At 46.3% G+C, this 18,094-nt stretch overlaps 1 protein-coding gene across 11 annotated transcripts in view; it reads right to left on the bottom strand.

The window, feature by feature from the left end:
- Positions 1 to 2,869: 2,869 nt before the first annotated feature.
- cspg5a (chondroitin sulfate proteoglycan 5a) overlaps positions 2,870 to 18,094 on the bottom strand; it is a 68,674-nt gene continuing 53,449 nt past the window's right edge. The window contains exons 4-6 of one of the 11 annotated variants that reach the window (XM_085803493.1): positions 17,787 to 17,862; positions 12,856 to 12,912; positions 3,294 to 3,559 (exon numbers count right to left, since the gene is read on the bottom strand). In XM_085803493.1, the coding sequence (XP_085659619.1) occupies positions 3,392 to 3,559; positions 12,856 to 12,912; positions 17,787 to 17,862 (301 nt within the window). In that variant the 3' untranslated portion in view covers positions 3,294 to 3,391. Of the gene's footprint in view, positions 3,560 to 8,872; positions 9,320 to 12,855; positions 12,913 to 17,708; positions 17,866 to 18,094 lie in introns of those variants that run through there. The other 10 variants (XM_085803489.1, XM_085803492.1, XM_085803488.1 and 7 more) reach the window with 10 other exon arrangements.

The following is an 18,094-nucleotide window of genomic DNA, read 5'->3' on the forward strand; positions in this document are numbered from 1 at the left end:
TGTTGGACTTGACTGTAATTCAAGACTTGACTTTTAGACTTTTCCACACATGAGCTGATCTGTGACTTGGACTTGTCCCTAAAGACTCTCAGCCTGTCCTAATGTCTTGACGTGTCCTCTGAGCTGATGTCTAATAACCTCAACAGAACTTGAGACGAGTTTCATAGACATGAGACCTGTGGACTGGGACTTGATACAGTCCTGTCTAAAAAGTCTTGAGATTCCTTCATTATCTCGACTCTCAACCTCAATTAACTTGAGACGTATCTCAAATTCTCCAATGACTGAATGTCTTCACTTACTAAAAACTAGATTATGACTTGACTATAACTAGACTAACTAAGACTAGACTTGAATCATCTTACATGATTTTAACCCTGACTTACAGTAAACAGAACTGGATTACCAGGAGACTTTCATAAATTCTCCAGTCAGTGTCTTAGATCTCCATAGTTAGTCCAAACCAGCCTCAGACCTCTCCTATCTTAAATGATTTGTAAACATGACTCAAATTACTCACGACTAGGCATACATTTGTGTTTAAATCGCTGCACATTTGATTTTAGACTGTTCTTGAATGACTTGAGACTGCAATAGACACTCTTGAAAAACTTGAACTTGCTTTCATAGACTTGTAGACTTAAAATTTCCCTCAGGTGAACTTATTATTCAAATGACTTGAGACTTGACTTGAACTTGTGGATAAAATTCAGTTTTGTTCAGACAGACTTGAGACTTCACTAGGTAGGTTAATGCATGAAGTTAACTCAGGTCTTCACAAGAATGGAGGTAAAGATGTGTGTGTGTGGGAGTGGGAGTGGGAGTGAGCATGGGAAGCTGACAGATGCTTTGTGCATGTATCAATGTAAGTGTGCATATATGTGTGTGTGTGTGCACTCTATTGTGCCGGTTCAGTCGCCTGAATAGAACAAAACGTTCTATAGAGCAGAGCTGAAATATGTGTGGGAGGTGTCTGTGTGTGTGTGTGTGTGTGTGTGTGTGTGTGTGTGTGTGTGGCTGTGTGTAGGCAGGCCATGGATGAATATGTGGAGCTAATGTCTATATGTCCACGAGGGAAAAGTCATTAAAATAGTTACACTGGTGTCTGTAAAAACTTCATGAAAACACCTCGGTCAGTGAGGTGGTTTTTTTGGGTTTTTTTTTTTTTTTTGGGTCTACAGCAATTTGACGCCATTAGTGTCATTTATTTCCATTTGTGAGCATATCTGCATGTTTGTGCGTTTGTGTGTGTTTGTGTGTGTTTGTGTGTGCCCAGCTGGAAACAGGAAAGCATCTCTGGAGGCAGGAAACATGCAGAAGCAGCAGAGCAGGTCCTGGAGTTGGTTGTTTCAGATCTGTGAAGACAATTTTTCAAACAGTGCACTATCTATCTATCTATCTATCTATCTATCTATCTATCTATCTATCTATCTATCTATCTATCTATCTATCTATCTATCTATCTATCTTTCTTCTCTGTAGCTAACATGCATGTAATATTTAGAACAATGCCTGTATAGGAGGTTTGCATGAATTTCACTTATAAAACAACCCTTACTATACAGTAATACAGATAAACCTGAAGGATTATGGGAGTTTCTGTGTGATTTCCGAGGTGGCTGCTAGTCACCATCCCATCCCTGCTGTTCACCTATGCTGTTTGATGTATTGAGCAACTCATGATTGGTGGAAGTCATAACACAATCGCCAGAGGTGGGTCAAGTGGGCGTGGCTATATGAGGTTACTCTAATATGTCCCTAAAACTGTAACTGTGTGTGGTTTCTAGATGGACAGCACCACATAAGAACTTCAAATGCAACAAAAAATGTTAAAGTATTTCCCTGTCAGGTGATGCAACTTGTTTCTAAATCCACATTAGTAATTTGGACAGATGAATGTCATCTGAAGCTCCACTTATTCAAACTTTCAGCCACATTTCTTGGCCTTCATCAGCAGACTGAATCATCTCACTGTTCAGTCCTGTGATTTGTCATCTGATAGAAGCTAAACCATCTCCATGACAACAGCTGAGCCAGACGATGGCCATGAGATGTGGCTAAAAGCCATACACAAGCCAATTAAGTCGACTTTTTTGTTTTGTTTTGTTTTGAAGGTCAAGAATGAATTGAAAAGCTGCATGTGCACCACAGTGTGACATGATGTGTGTATTCTCAATATAAACAGCTTTTAACTGGTTCAAAGTGTCTAGAACCTGCATAAAGTGTGTGAGAGAGTTTATTTGCGTGAAGGCAGGGAGACACACATATGACAAGACTCTAAGAGGCTGCGTTCAAAGCCATGCAGAGAGGGGGGGAGAGGGGGGGGGGGGGGCTGCCACGCTGAGGAAAACACAGGATCCACAGAGGTCATGTTAAAAAGGTTTATTTCAACAACTGTCTGAATCTTGTTTGTTTGTTCTTTGTTCGAAGTCCCAAAAAAGTACAAAAAAAAAAAAAAAACAAAACCAAAAAAAAAAACAAGTACATCAAAGGATTAGAAATCACATCAATGAAAACCAAGACACATTGTGTTTCTTCTTTTTAAATCAATCCAAGCAATTTTTTCCCAATATTTATACATACTCACTGGATTAGTCAGACAAACATCAAAACCTCTCAGTAGCTTTATCTTAATGTTTTTTTTTTTTTTTTTTACAATGACGTTTTACGCACGTTTTAAACTTCTGTATGATTTCTTTCTTTTTACAAAATACACCAATGCAGGCAGGGGAATGTGTGTGTGTGTGTGTGTGTCTACATATAAGTGTGTTTATGTTTTCATCTTTTCACTGTGTGTGTATGTTCATCATGTGTATGTATCTATATGTGTGTGTGTGTGTGTGTGTGTGTGTGTGTGTGTGTAGGTTAAAGATAGGGGGCAGTAGAGTGACAGCAACAAGGGGGCGGGGCTGCGAAACAGGGGAGTGAGTGGATGTAAAGGGGGGAGGGGGTCGGGGTTGCAAGGCGGCGGCAGGGGGTGAGGCTGGCGAGGGGGGGCAGGGGGGCGGGGTTACTCTCAGCTTGGGCAGTGACGGCGGTGGTGGTGATGTCAGTTTTTTTTTCTTTTTTTTTTTCTTTTTTGCGGCGGCCCGAGCCGCTCGGTGGCAGTGTTGCCGTGGCAGAGACGGTTGCAGACTGGGTTGGTTGGCTGGTACGTTGACAGGCTGGTTGGTTGTTTGGTCGGTTGGTTGGTTGGTTGACCGGTTGGTCGGTTGGTTGGTTGGTCGGTTGACCGGTTATAGGCGCAGCCGACAGCGGGTTGGACAGAGATCGGGGAGGGGTTTTTTGGGGGGCAGGGGGGCGGGGCTCCCGTTGCCGGCGCACCTTGTCGTTGTTTTCACTGTGTTGTTGTCGGGGGTTGCTGGGGCTGTTGTTGTGTTGTTTTTTGTTTTCACATCATGTTGTTCTGCAGTGAGTTTACCTCCGAGGAGTTCTCCTCGCCCAGGACCTTGTGGTTCTCGTGTTTGGGGGTCAGAGAGTTGTGGATGTTGAGGGAGTCGTCCTCCTTGGGCGGGGCCTTCACCGGGTCCTCCAGCTTGTTCTGGGAATTAGGATCATCCTACCCAGAGAGGGGGGGCGGAGGTGGAGGGGTAGGGGTAGAAAGTACAGTTAGAACCACACACACACAAGTGTCATTGTTTGTTGCTCAGCACCAATTTGATAAAACCAGCTGGTGGAAAACTTTACTTTTGGATTATTTTACAAAATCTGACCAAACCACAAGACCTGGGTTTCCTCAGAGGTGGCGTCCATCTTTGCTGGAATCAAGAAAACCAGCTCAGGAACAATTCTGTACCTGACACGTTACGCTCAGTGCCAATGATCAGCACCTATTCTGGAAGTAGTGTGACTTTACAGTAATGTGGCAGATGGAGGATGTGGAGTTTGGGTCATCGATGGACATTGCGCTTTAAGTTTGATGTTTACCGTTTACCTGTTATAGGGCAGTATATTGAACATCAATACTTTAAAAGATTCACCAGATTGGCTTGATTTCAATACCTGTGGACTCAGATCTTATAATGCAGGTGTTGTTTGAGTGTGTAAAGAGATGCTTAAAGACTTGACTTAGTACAGGTACTGTAATCTATTTAAACTGTTAACAATTTGTAAAAATACCCCTCCTTGAACCGCCACCTTACCGTGGTGGAGGGGTTTGAGCACCCGAATGATCCTAGAAGCTATGTTTATGCTTAATGCCCCTGGTAGGGTCTCCCAAGGCAAACAGGTCCTAGGTGACGGGTCAGACTAAGAGTGGTTCCAAGCCCCTATGAAGAAGAAAACATCGAGGAAGTGTATGTCGCCCGGACTGGCGTTACCGGGGCCCCACCCTGGAGCCAGGCCTGGGGTCAGGGCTCGCAGGCGAGCGTCTGGTGGCCGGGTCTTGGCCCACGGGACCCGGCCGGGCACAGCCCGAACGAGCGACGTGGGCCCGCCCTCCCATAGGCCCACCACCCGCGGGAGGGTTCATAAGGGGCCGGTGCCGTGTGATTTGGGTGGCAGCCGCGGGCGGGGGCCCCGGCGACCCAATCCCCGGACAACGACTCTGGCTTTAGGGACATGGAATGTCACCTCGCTGGGGGGGAAAGAGCCTGAGCTCGTGCGGGAGGCTGAGAGGTATCGGCTAGAGATAGTCGGGCTCACCTCCACGCACAGCCTGGGCTCTGGAACCCAACTCCTTGAGAGAGGTTGGACTCTCTTCCACTCTGGAGTTGCCCATGGTGAGAGGCGGCGAGCTGGTGTGGGCTTGCTCATAGCTCCCCAGCTCAGCCGCCATGTGTTGGAGTTCTCCCCACTTAACGAGAGGGTCGCTTCCCTGCGCCTTGGGGTCGGGGATAGGTCTCTCACTGTCGTTTCGGCCTACGGGCCGAACGGCAGTGCAGAGTACCCGGCCTTCCTGGAGGCCCTGGGAGGGGTGCTGGAAAGTGCCCCAACTGGGGACTCCATCGTTCTGTTGGGGGACTTCAATGCTCACGTGGGCAGCAACAGTGTTACCTGGAGAGGGAGGAACGGCCTCCCCGATCTGAACCCGAGCGGTGTTTTGTTATTGGACTTCTGTGCTAGCCACAGTCTGTCCATAACGAACACCATGTTCGAGCATAAGGGTGTCCATCAGTGCACGTGGCACCAGGACACCCTAGGACGGAGGTCAGTGATCGACTTTGTAGTCGTGTCATCTGATCTCCGGCCGTATGTCTTGGACACTCGGGTGAAGAGAGGGGCTGAGCTGTCAACTGATCACCACCTGGTGGTGAGTTGGATCCGCTGGCAGGGGAGGAAGCTGGTCAGACCTGGAAGACCCAAGCGTATCGTGAGGGTCAGCTGGGAACGTCTGGCAGAATCCCCTGTCAGGGAGGTCTTCAACTCCCACCTCCGGGAGAGCTTTGACCAGATCCCGAGGGAAGCCGGAGACATTGAGTCTGAATGGACCATGTTCTCCACTTCCATTGTTGACGCGGCCGTCCGGAGCTGTGGCCGTAAGGTCTCCGGTGCCTGTCGCGGTGGCAATCCCCGAACCCGGTGGTGGACACCAGAAGTAAGGGATGCCGTCAAGCTGAAGAAGGAGTCCTACCGAGCCTGGCTAGCTCGGGGGACCCCCGAGGCAGCTGACGGGTACCGGCAGGCCAAGCGGACGGCAGCCCGGGCGGTCACGGAAGCAAAAACTCGGGTCTGGGAAAAGTTCGGGGAGGCCATGGAGGAGGACTACCGGTCGGCCTCGAGGAAATTCTGGCAAACCATCCGACGCCTCAGGAGGGGGAAGCAGTGCTCCGCCAACACTGTTTACAGTGGAGGAGGGGAGCTGTTGACCTCGACTGGGGATATCGTCGGACGGTGGAAGGAATACTTCGAGGATCTCCTCAATCCCACTGACACGCCTTCCGTCGAGGAAGCAGAGGCTGAGGATTCAGAGGTTGATTCATTCATCACCCAAGCTGAAGTCACTGAGGTAGTCCGGAAGCTCCTCAGTGGCAAGGCACCGGGGGTGGATGAGATCCGCCCTGAGTACCTCAAGTCTCTGGATGTTGCGGGGCTGTCGTGGCTGACACGCCTCTGCAGCATCGCGTGGCAGTCGGGGACAGTGCCTCTGGACTGGCAGACCGGGGTGGTGGTCCCTCTCTTCAAAAAGGGGGACCGGAGGGTGTGTTCCAACTACCGGGGGATCACACTCCTCAGCCTCCCGGGGAAAGTCTATTCCAGGGTGCTGGAGAGGAGAATTCGGCCGATAGTCGAACCTCGGATTCAGGAGGAACAATGCGGTTTTCGTCCTGGCCGTGGAACACTGGACCAGCTCTACACCCTCCGCAGGGTGCTCGAGGGCGCATGGGAGTTTGCCCAACCAGTCCACATGTGTTTTGTGGACTTGGAGAAGGCTTTCGACCGTGTCCCACGTGGCATCCTGTGGGAGGTGCTCCGAGAGTATGGGGTCGGAGGCCCTCTGCTGAGGGCTGTACGGTCCCTGTATGACCGGAGCAGGAGCTTGGTTCGCATTGCCGGCAGTAAGTCAGACCTGTTCCCGGTGCATGTTGAACTCCGGCAGGGCTGCCCTTTGTCACCGGTTCTGTTCATTATTTTTATGGACAGAATTTCTAGGTGCAGCCAAGTGCCGGAGGGGGTACGGTTCGGGAGCCACTTGATTTCATCTCTGCTTTTTGCAGATGATGTGGTCTTGTTGGCTTCCTCGAGCCAGGACCTTCAGCATGCACTGGGGCGGTTTGCAGCCGAGTGCGAAGCAGCTGGGATGAGAATCAGCACCTCTAAGTCCGAGGCCATGGTTCTCGACCGGAAAAAGGTGGTTTGCACCCTCCAGGTCGGGGGAGAGTTCCTGCCTCAGGTGGAGGAGTTTAAGTATCTTGGAGTTTTGTTCATGAGTGAGGGGAGAATGGAGCGCGAGATCGACAGGTGGATCGGTGCGGCGGCCGCAGTAATGCGATCGTTGTATCGGTCCGTCGTGGTGAAGAAGGAGCTGAGCCGAAAGGCAAAGCTCTCGATTTACCGGTCGATCTACGTTCCCACCCTCACCTATGGTCATGAACTCTGGGTCATGACCGAAAGAACGGGATCCCGGATACAACGGCCGAAATGAGTTTCCTCCGCAGGGTGGCGGGGCGCTCCCTTAGAGAGAGGGTGAGGAGCTCTGTCACCAGGGTGGCGGGGCGCTCCCTTAGAGAGAGGGTGAGGAGCTCTGTCACCCGGGAGGAGCTCGGAGTAGAGCCGCTGCTCCTCCACATCGAGAGGAGCCAGCTGAGGTGGCTCGGGCACCTGTATAGGATGCCCCCTGGACGCCTCCCTCGTGAGGTGTTCCGGGCATGTCCCACCGGGAGGAGGCCCCGAGGAAGACCCAGGACACGCTGGAGTGACTACGTCACTCGGCTGGCCTGGGAACGCCTTGGGGTCCCCCCGGAAGAGCTGGAGGAAGTGTCCGGGGAGAGGGAAGTCTGGGGATCCCTGCTCCGACTGCTGCCCCCGCGACCTGACTCTGGATAATGCGGCGGACAATGGATGGATGGGTGGAATTTGTAAAAATGGATCCGATTAAATTAGTATTGAAAGAAATCATTACCAATCATCATTAGCAATCAGCTCTGATATATTTAGTTGTCTAACCCTCAACAAATGTAATACCCTATTTGGTAACACTTTACTTGAAGGTCTGATCATAAGAGTGACATGTCACAGTCATGAACATGTCATAAATATTATGTCAATGTCATAATGTTGTTATTAAGTGTCATTCGGTTAACCCTAACCCTACAAACCTGGGTGTTATGACACTGACATAATGATTATGACATGTTCATGACTGTGACATGTCACTCTTATGATCAGACCTTCAAGTAAAGTGTTACCCAGTATTTGCCATGAGCCTGATCTAGAGTGAAAAGTCTGAAATCATTTGGCGCTGAACGTAACCTAGTGTCGGGCAGAATGGCTCAGCTGGTGACTGGCTTTTAAAAATAAAGTAAAAAACAAAGATGAACTGTAGCTCATATGTTTCTGATGAACCCCAGAGCTTTGGAATTGTCTTTAATTTCATGCAGTGCAACAGATCTCCATGTTCCACCTTCATGCTTTAAAGACCTGCACCAGTGTGACTGCAACCTTTAGCTCCTCAACCACAAATAATGCTTCACAATTTTTATGGTTTTTTTTGTATATCTGCTATTCCAGATTAGGTTTATTATTGTAATTTACGGTTAAAATGATTACTCTTGAAACTTAGTTGTAACTCAAGTGAATTTCAAGACTCAGGAATGAATAGAAATGAATGCCTACCTGGAGCAGCAGAGATACAGATTCAATTTTGTGATATAAAATACATTTGATTTGTAGTTCAGGGGCTAAAATGTGTTCAATAGATCAAATCAAACACTGCTTTGATCCTTCAGAGTCCGAATGCAGCAAAATACCACAAAACCTTGTTGCATTGTTCAGTATCATCCATCTCAGTGGCCACTGTTTGATAGTCATCATGCTCGGCTGGCACGTTGTGTTTGGTTGAGGAGACAATGAGGTGAACTGCATGAGCGACGCCGCCCCTCCCTGCTCCAAGCCGACCCAGGAAGCACATGCACATCCACATGCAACGCACCCCGTGTAGTCGCTCATGCAGAACGCCACATCTCCTCCTGCTTCACCTCCTTTTATCATTGTCCCAAAATCAAAACCATTTTTTTTTTTAAAGAAAAAGGAGAAGAAAATAAAAGCAGGCCACAGGTTAGTTCACCTTGACCAATTATCTGTAGGTACCACCTTCATACATACCCACACAGTCCAAAAAAAAAAACAAAGTGTGAAAGTGGAGTGTGTTTTCAAGGTTTCACTTTAAGTCATGTGAATTTAATTAGGGGGGGGGGGGGGGGGGTCAGGGGGAAACATTGATTGCAGAGTCCATTTTCACTCTGTTTTCCAGCCTCTTATCCCCATTAATATTGCATGGCATCATCGACCCTGCTGCACCGAGGCATCCTGGGGCATCCGTCTGCGCCCCCATGTCCACAGAGACGCACCCACACACACACACACACACACACACACACACACACACACACACACACACACACACACACACACACACACACACACACACACACTCACTCACTCACACATCAAACTCCAGACCCTGAGGCCTGTGCCATTCACAAACACGCCCTAATTGAATGTTTGTGTTTGAATTGAATGGCACTTTGAGAGAAGGAAGAGCAGTGAGAGCATTTACCCGCCGGCCGTTGGCCTAGATAGTAACTTCGGGCAGGACGTGTGGATACGTCACTTCCATGGTTACGGGGTAGGGGCCTTCTGTCCTCCCGTCAGCGTGAAACTGGAAAATGTGTTTTTGGTTTGTTTGTTTGTTGGATTTCATTGCTGTTGTTGCATTGGTGGAGAGGAGGAGGGGGGCAGCGGTGGGGTGGGGGGTGGGGGGGCACAGAGTCACCAGGACTTTAGAGGAGCAGGTGTCGTTTTGGGGGGAAGTGGGAACAGAGATAATCAAGGTTCTGGTGATGATGATGACGATGATGATGACGATGATGATGATGGACGCACAAGGACACTTCCTGTTGTCCTTTGGTCTTTTATTTGGCTTTTACTGGGCTTTTACTGGGAAAATATTTTTGTGAGTAATATAAGCTACATTTTGTTTTAAGGAACAAATTAAATTTTTGTTTATGCTGAATTGTTTCATGCAAGAATGTGTTCAGAGACGTCAGAGGTTTATCGAAACCTATTATTACATTATTACATTTTTGAATGATTTATATGGACAAAAATATTACAAGTTAAAAAATTAAGATTTCTCAGATACCAGCTTTAAAGGGATACAGTAGTTCAACATTTTGACAAACTGGCCCATTGCCATAATCGCTATACGTAGTCATAGCAGTAGGTTCGTTACCTTTAATTGTCGGTGCAAGCTATTTTTAGAACGGCGGAGCAGAGCCACGAGCTGCTCAGAGCTACGCTACAGAGGCTAATGGGATTTCTTGGTTTCCCTCATCAAACTCATCAAATACACAATCCAACAACTCCAAAACGCTCTGGTGGACAAGTTGTGACCTGCACATTCACCACGCTATGAGATAATAACACAACGTTACCACACAGAGTTGTTTCAGAGGTAAATTCATGCGATACTGCTTGCTGAAAAATGCAGTTTACCTCGAAAACAACTCTGTCTCATAACGTTCCGTAGTGTAGCTCCGAGCAGCTCGCAGCTCTGCTCCGCCGTTCTAAAAATAGCTTGCACCGACAATTAAAGGTAACAAACCTACTGCTATGACTATAGGGATTATGGCAATGGGCCAATATTCCAAAATGTTGAACTATTCCTTTAAGGATGACCATGATGGTCGCACCACATAATCTAAAAGATCACATCAATGTATTGAAATGATTAAAGAGACAATTACAGTTCTGTTTTCTAATCTAAGCTGCAGGTGCACTTGATGGCTGCAGTGTTCAGTTCTGATCGGCCAGTCTGAGGCCAGCGACTCAGTCGATGGAAATGAAATCCTCTCAGAAATTACAGCCAGCTCAGCCTGACCAATTCATTTTCTGGGTTGAATTTATTTAGTATTGACAAGAAACAAAACAATTCAATTCAATTTCACCGTTTGCTGCAGAGAGAGAGAGAGAGAGAGCGTGTGGCCGGACTCGGCAGAATGACTGAGGAGCGGAGATTGAGGACAAACAGGTTCAATCTACTGCAGTGAATGAAACACAAAGGTTCTATTACTGCAGGGAAACATTTTGGTGTTATTGTGCAGAAATGATTGGATGGTGTGTGTGTGTGTGTGTGTGTGTGTGTGTGTGTGGGTGTTGGGCGGTATGTAAAATGTTTGTGTGCATGTGTTTCTGTGTGTGTGAGAGGTTAAATTTCACTGTAAATTCATCGTTTTCTGAAGGGAGGGTTTACTTCTTCCATTACAAGCCTGTGTGTGTGTGTTTGTGTGTGTGTGTGTGTGTGCGTGTGTGTGTGCGTGTGTGTGCATGTGTGTCTGGTCTGACAAGGTCCCCACAAGGTCAGCAAATTTCTGCAGTGCAGTTTTCATGTCCGTTTATGATGGGGTTTTTGACTTTTTACCTCCAGGCTGTGCAGCTTCACTCGGTGTTAAAGGGCAATGACACACTATTTTCATGATTTCTTTCACATCTTCTACAGGGGGGAGGGGGGAGGTGTGGGTGTGTGTAATTTGACTTTGTGAAAGAATTTGTAATAATCACATTTCTTTGTTTTGTTATACTGTCAGTTCCAGGATCAGCTCTGTCGCTGCCAAAAGCATAGGACAAGGATGTTTGTCCTTAATGATCCTACAAACATCCTCCTGTCAGAATATCAACTCCTTCCTTCGGGAAGACGTTTCAGGGCCAGTAAATACAAAAGTAATAGATTTAGATTTTCGTTCATTCCCACCTCCATAGCACTTCTTAACAAAAAACCGGCCCTGCCTCCTCCATAGTAGAGTAGAAGCAGGTGTCACGGACGTTTGAGTCTTATTTTTATTTTTTATCTTATTTTCTTTTTCTTTTTTTATTATTTTAATCTAAATAATGGTGGTCGTCTATGTGCTCCACGCGCACCATACTTTCTGCGGCTCCCTGGTTGTTGCATAGTTGTATGTGTACACCATGTGTAATATATTCTGTGTATTATGCTCTGTGTGCATATGAACATATATGTGTACACCATGTGTAATTATGTTTTCTGTGTGTATGGATGTGTGCATACACTATGTGTGGATGTGTGCGTACATGTGTACATGTGAATGTGCAGATGTATGAGTACCATGTGCTCGCTATGTGTGGTTTTAGATGCAGCTGTGTCAGCACTTGTGCCCAAGACAAGTTTCCTGTCAAGGACTAATAAAGTATATCTTAATAATCTTAATCTTAATATCCTCTGCTTCACAAGATAATAATCTGACTGGAGATCAGTACAATTAGCAGCTGGAGAAAACACTGAGTTAACCAAGAGCTTCAAATGTCAGAATGAGACACATATTAAAGATACCACCGGAGAAGTTCATTGCAACACATCATGTTACATGCAGAGAAGTTCTCATCACTACAGCTACTATGCTCCAACTCGCCCTTTAAGTATTTTTTTTTTTTATGAGCCTGAGTCTTTAGCTAATAAAACCAGAGAACAGGTTGCTTGGTTTTTAAATTTTCAGAAAATAATAAATTGTTTTGTTTCACAGAGAATGAACCTTCAGTTTAATGCTACTTCATGTGACTTCTTTCAAGGGTTGACATCAGTTTTAATTGTATACTGAGTGTAAACATCAGAGGAATGAGGATGATGATGGTGGTGGTGAAGAGTTGGCATAAAATAACTCTATAAATATTCTTTGATGCATTTGTTTTGTGTGTCTTTTTTGCATGGATGGATTATGAGTCAACAGGGCCCTGGGCACAGATATGTAAAAGGCCCAGACCCCCGGAGTTAAAGAGATGCACAGTGACTACAAGGATGCATTCACTTTCTCCATCTGCTGGAGTTTGTTTTGTGTTTTTTTTTTTTCTGTGTTTGTAGGTGAAGTCCTGGGGGGCCCACTGACCCCTACAGGGCTCCAGGGCCTCTGTCTGGTCGGCCTGCTCAGTAATCCAGCCATGTCTTTAAGTTGTTACAGGTGACATTATGTGTGTCGGTTTGTCCTTTATAACAGTTTCCTGTCTGATCATGATGTTAGGATGTATTTTTTTGTTTGTGTTTATTTGGGGTGGGGGTCGGGCACAGACTTGGATTTGGTCGACTGACAGGGCCACAGGAACGATGAGAGAGCCGTTTGGGAGGGTGAGAGAGGTGGGAAGGGGGGCGGGACTACTGTATCTGACATTTGGGATTCTTGGTCTTACCTCGCAGTCGGACTCCTCTTTGGTCTTACACTCCCAGGTGTATCTGCTCATGGTTTTCTGAGGGGAGGGGGATGGGGGGCAAAGGGTTATAACTCCTCAAAAAAGCACTCAAGGCATCGTCAGAGAAAGACAAGATTGAGACGGACAGAGAAAGGATGAGGAGAGACTGATCGAAGTGGAGAGAGAGAGAGAGGGAGGGAGGGAAGATGAGTGAGAGACGATACAGAGAGATTAAGAAATGGAGAGAGAGAAGAGAGAAGAGGCAGACAGGAAGAGATAGAGGCATAGAGACTTCCTTTCAGACGATAGCTGATATTCCCAGCCGGCTGCCTGCCTGTTACTCTGCTTTACCAGTAAATACAGCTTTGGATATTTGTGTTGAGGTTCCTGAACGTAGCCTCACAGATGCTGGGCTGTTAGTCTGGAGGTTGGGGTGGGTGGGGGTGGGGGGGTGTTGGGGTTATTTGCTTTATTAGTTTGTGTATTTTGGGTGTATTTGGGGAAAGCTGGTGAGCTGGTATGGGTTTTTGGTTTTGAGGGATGGTGGGGTGTCTGGATGAGTTTTGTAGGATGTGTGGTTGGAAAATGTGTTAAAAAAACAAACCTGGGTTGAACAGTAGCCTATTTGGAAACGTTTCTGTCTTGTTTGTTCCAGGCTGAATGGATGGAGAGGAAGGCGACGCGTAAAGGGAGTCGGTCGACGTTCAAACACTTTTCTTCAGACTTAACTCATTTACAGGTCGGAGTTTAATACAATTTCACTGAATCTGGATCCAGAGTCAAATCTGTTTATCAAATCCAAATCCCTTCAAAGACTTCATTGAATCTGGACCTTTAAAATGAATGTGCATAACCGGCGGCTATATAACACACCCATACAGACAGTTATGCTACTGTAACTTACTTTTGTAGAAACTCCAAACTTTTTCAAGTAGGCTAATTATAGTGGGGGTCCAGATTCGGCTCTGTTAGGCTTAAAATATCAACATGCATGGAAGCAAAGCAACTAAAAGGAGATTCAGATAGAAGGGCAAAAGCATGCAGCCCACTCATGATCTAACTGTAACAGGGTGAAGCTTCTTTTCTTAACAAACTAATACAGATCCCACTGACATTAGCCCAATGGTTATATTATGATACAGCTCACTCACATATCAGAACTGCATGTAAATTAGAAGCTAGCATCCCAAATGACTCGTACATTTGGATTTTTGCAAAAAAAAAAAGAAGAAAAAAAAGGGGGGCATGGAAATTCATTATTTATATTTAGATATTTTTGTTTGTAGAAACCATGCAGTCTGGTGAAGAAATCTTTGTTTGCAAGGTTGCAGTTTTCTTCTTCTCCGCCTTTCCCTGTACATTTCTATCACACTGCCATCTACTGGCAACCTGTGTCATGCTCCATGCATTCTCACACATGATATAGCTACTAAACAACACAGGAAGCTCTGCAGTGGTCAGGTCTGTGCTTTATCGAAGCGTTTCAAACCTTCACAAGTACTGTTCAACCCAGTGGATGAGTGGGTATTTCAGAGGTCGTGACATGTTGGTGATTTTGAGTTAGGAAGTTGACATTTTAGAGATGTTGTTAGGAGGTGATGACGTATAGTTTTTGTTGTTCTTTCAGGGTGGTGAAAATGGTATTAGGTTTGTAGATGATGTTGTAGTTTTCTTCTATAAAAAGGTCACATCTAAAACAGCATGGTATAGGCCTAATATTAGAAGTACAGAGAAACAAGTGGTTGCTGTAGCTTCATAAGAGAAGATAACTACTGATGGAGTTGTTAGAGGGTGGTACCACATCTCAAAGAGACTGACATTGGCAATAGAAAATGAAAACAAACAAACTCTACCTCAGTTGTAGCACTAGAACTACCCATGCTGCTACAACTACAGCGTTGCCGCTACCAGCTACCCATGCTTCAGTTAGTGAGGCACCTGTGGGCTCTCTGCTGCCACCTGCAGGCAGCGGCAAGGTGTTGCATCTCAGATGTTTATCCTGATAGCCCCCGAGTTTCTCGCAGGTCCCCCACACCGTTAGCTTACCTGGTCCATCGTCTCCTGAAACCCCTCCATTTTTGACCAGTTGTAGGTTGGTAGCCCCTCCCACTCCCCTCCCACTCCCCTCCCAACCCCCACAGCACCCACCCACCATTTTTCAGGATAAACAGGTAAAGAAGAACATGTTGTTAACAGGTTTTGTAAACAGACAGCAAAGCAGAGCTGCAGTGGTGCACACGGCCACCGGATGGTGCGTGTTACCAGACAGAGCAGACATGCCATGACATACCGATGCAAGAGGTGATCAGAGAGAGAGCAGGTCAGAAAGAGACAGGGTGGGGAGGGGGCTGCAGCAAAGGACTGTGGGAGTTCTCTCTTAGACTGGTCAGGTTAAAGCCAGGGTGGGTTAGCCTACTAGTGCTGTGAGGACAGTGAATTGAACCTCTGACCCGTGGCTGGCTGTGTAAGCGCTCCTATCCTGAACTGATTTATGCTGCAGCTGCTCTTCGTCAGCAATAAGGTGAGTTCATCTAGTGTGACGACGTTAGACCCTTTAAATAACAGGTCCAGACTCAGTTCCTCCAAATTACTCCACCATGAAATGGTTAAAAAGAAAAAAACGGCTTCTACAGCAGCTCCATACACAACCTGATATCATTTTATTTTTTGTCATTTCTTGTGTGTGTGTGTGTTTGTGTGTGCTGTCACCTTCATAGTGGGATCAATAAGCAATAAACCAGGAAACTAAATCAATAAACACGATTAAACTATGAGGCTCGACAGCCCTTGTGTTGCTGTGGTAACAGGCAGCAGGAGCCCAGTCACTGCCCAGGTGTACTTGTTTCTACCAGACATTAACCCCCACCCCACCGGTACATGGCCGGTCCTGGTACCTGAGCATGAGGGGTCAGAAGTGGATCAACGTTTTCATTTTGAACATTAGTTTTATATAGATATCGCCTGTGGAGCTTTTCAGTAACATGTAAAACTCTTTCATTCACGTTGGGCCCATTTCCCACTCCACACATGTTTAAATACAAGTGTGTATGTACAGGATTTTATGTTGTATGTGTAATTGTCGGCTTTTTTTGTTCACCTGTGCAAACATTTTTTGTGTCTTTGTATTTTGGTTTTGTTCGTACATTCTTCCAACTGTTCCAGGCAGCCACTCATTTCCATTCACTTCTCCACTGTATGAAAATCAATTACCAGACTCTTGACCAGTTGTTTAAGTGGTTTTCTGCCCATTTGGCTGCTAACCCAATGAAACAAGTAGTGTCTGCTTCTAGACCTGCTCACAGGCTCAATATGTCGATGAGCTGTGAGCACCTGAGATCATCTCTTGAACTGCTTCATGGTAAGACCAGCAACAAGAAACACAGATCCTCTTACTTCCTGTCCTGTTAATATAAAGGAAAGCTCAACACACTGCAAAGAAATTCAGAAAATAACTTCATCAACTTCACAAAGTGCTGCAAACTGCTACAAATCCACTGGTGCCATGCAATAACTCACAACATAACAAAAGTGTTTCTGGCCCCGGCTACAGACTAAGACTAAACTAACAGTAAGTAGCTATGTGAATCGTATTGACGTTTTAATTTTTTTTTTTTAAATAAAGAAAGCTGACCTTCTGCTCAAACAGCACTAAGAGGTAGCCGTCTTCACAACTTCTAAAGTCAAGAAGCACCAGAGAGGTCCGTCACTTTCTTGTGTCCCCAGACACACTCCTGTTGTGTTGTGAGTTTTTGCAGTGCTTGCAGCGTCACATTGATGAAATTGTTTTCTGAATTTGTAGCATGTTTGTGTCTTTGCAGGTGTTTTCTTAAAGGGATATTTCAACATTTTGGCAAATTCACCTATTGCCATAATCCATCCAGTTTTAGGAGTAGGGTCATTACCTTTAATTGTTGGTGCAAGCTGTTTTTAGATCGGCGGGGCAGAGACGTGAGCTCTGCACGGTGTGCGGTATTTTCACCTTTCCCTCATCAAGCTCATCAAAATAGACAATCCAACAACTCCAAAACACTCTAGTGGAGAAGTTGTGACCTGCACATTCACCACGCTATGAAATAATAATGGAACATCATGAGATTTGCTTCATGTGTCGTAATGTTACATAATTACACGTTATTATTTTGAGTGGCGAATGTGCAGGTCACAACTAGTCCACGAGAGAGTTTTGGAGTTGTTGGATTGTGTATTTAGTTTGATGAGGGACACGTACCATGTGCCAGAGCAGCTCGCGTCTCTGCCCCGCCGATCTAAAAACAGCTTGCACTGATAATTAAAGGTAATGAACCTGCTCCTAAGATTATAAGGATTATGGCAATAGGTGAATTTGCCAAAATGTTGAAATATCCCTTTAAGTTACAGTGCTCTGTGTCACCACAGACACCTCACACGCCTCAGTATTAAGCTGTAGAAAAAGGTACATTCACTTGTTGCTATAGGTTAGCTGTGACGTCAAACATACAGTTTCCCTTTAAAGTGGCTAAAACCCCCTCATGAAGCCTGTTGTGAGTAAAAATAAAACATGAGCCTGAGCCTCGGTAACGTTAAGACGGACCAAACCCACAAGGGTTCAACTACAACAACAGTGCTGTGTATCTACAGTATGTGAGTGTGTGTTCCCTCCATCCTGCCACTAGAGAAAACTCCCACTGTCCATCCTCGCGCTCCAACCTCGCCCATCCCCCTCCCCCTCCTTACAGCGCTTCACACCTCGGAGTATCGGAGAATACTCATGCCCATGCATTAGAGGGAGAGTCAGGGAGCCCGGGCAGAGGGGAAGGGCAGGAGGGGGGGGATGCAGAAAAAGGGGTGAGAGAGAGAGGCGAGAACCACGTTACCTGACAGATAATGTTATCATAGTAAGCCAATGCACGGGCATGAGGGACGTTAGGAGGGGTGTCGCACAGTTTCCTTACATTTGGGTGGGAGCCCTCAGCGATGGTGGACAGCGAGAAATTATCATTGTGCTGCTCCGATGAAGGCCGGTACTTACTGCTGGGCGTCAGGGAATGGAGGGGAGGAAAGAGGGGGGAGGAGTGAAAGGTGGAGAGAAATACATGTGATGTGAGAATGTGAAGGGAGAAAAGATTTGGAGAAGTGGAAAGAATAAAGGAAGAGGAGGAGAGGATTTGGGGAGATTTTGAGAGGAGAAGGGAAAGGGATGTAGAGAGGAAAATGTCCCATGAAAGGATAAAGGGATTTAGAGCCGAGGAAGAGAATAAGA

This window comes from Trachurus japonicus, chromosome 16 (assembly GCF_045865225.1).
Source record: "Trachurus japonicus isolate A0001 chromosome 16, Traja_1.0".
Taxonomy (NCBI): Eukaryota; Metazoa; Chordata; class Actinopteri; order Carangiformes; family Carangidae; genus Trachurus; species Trachurus japonicus.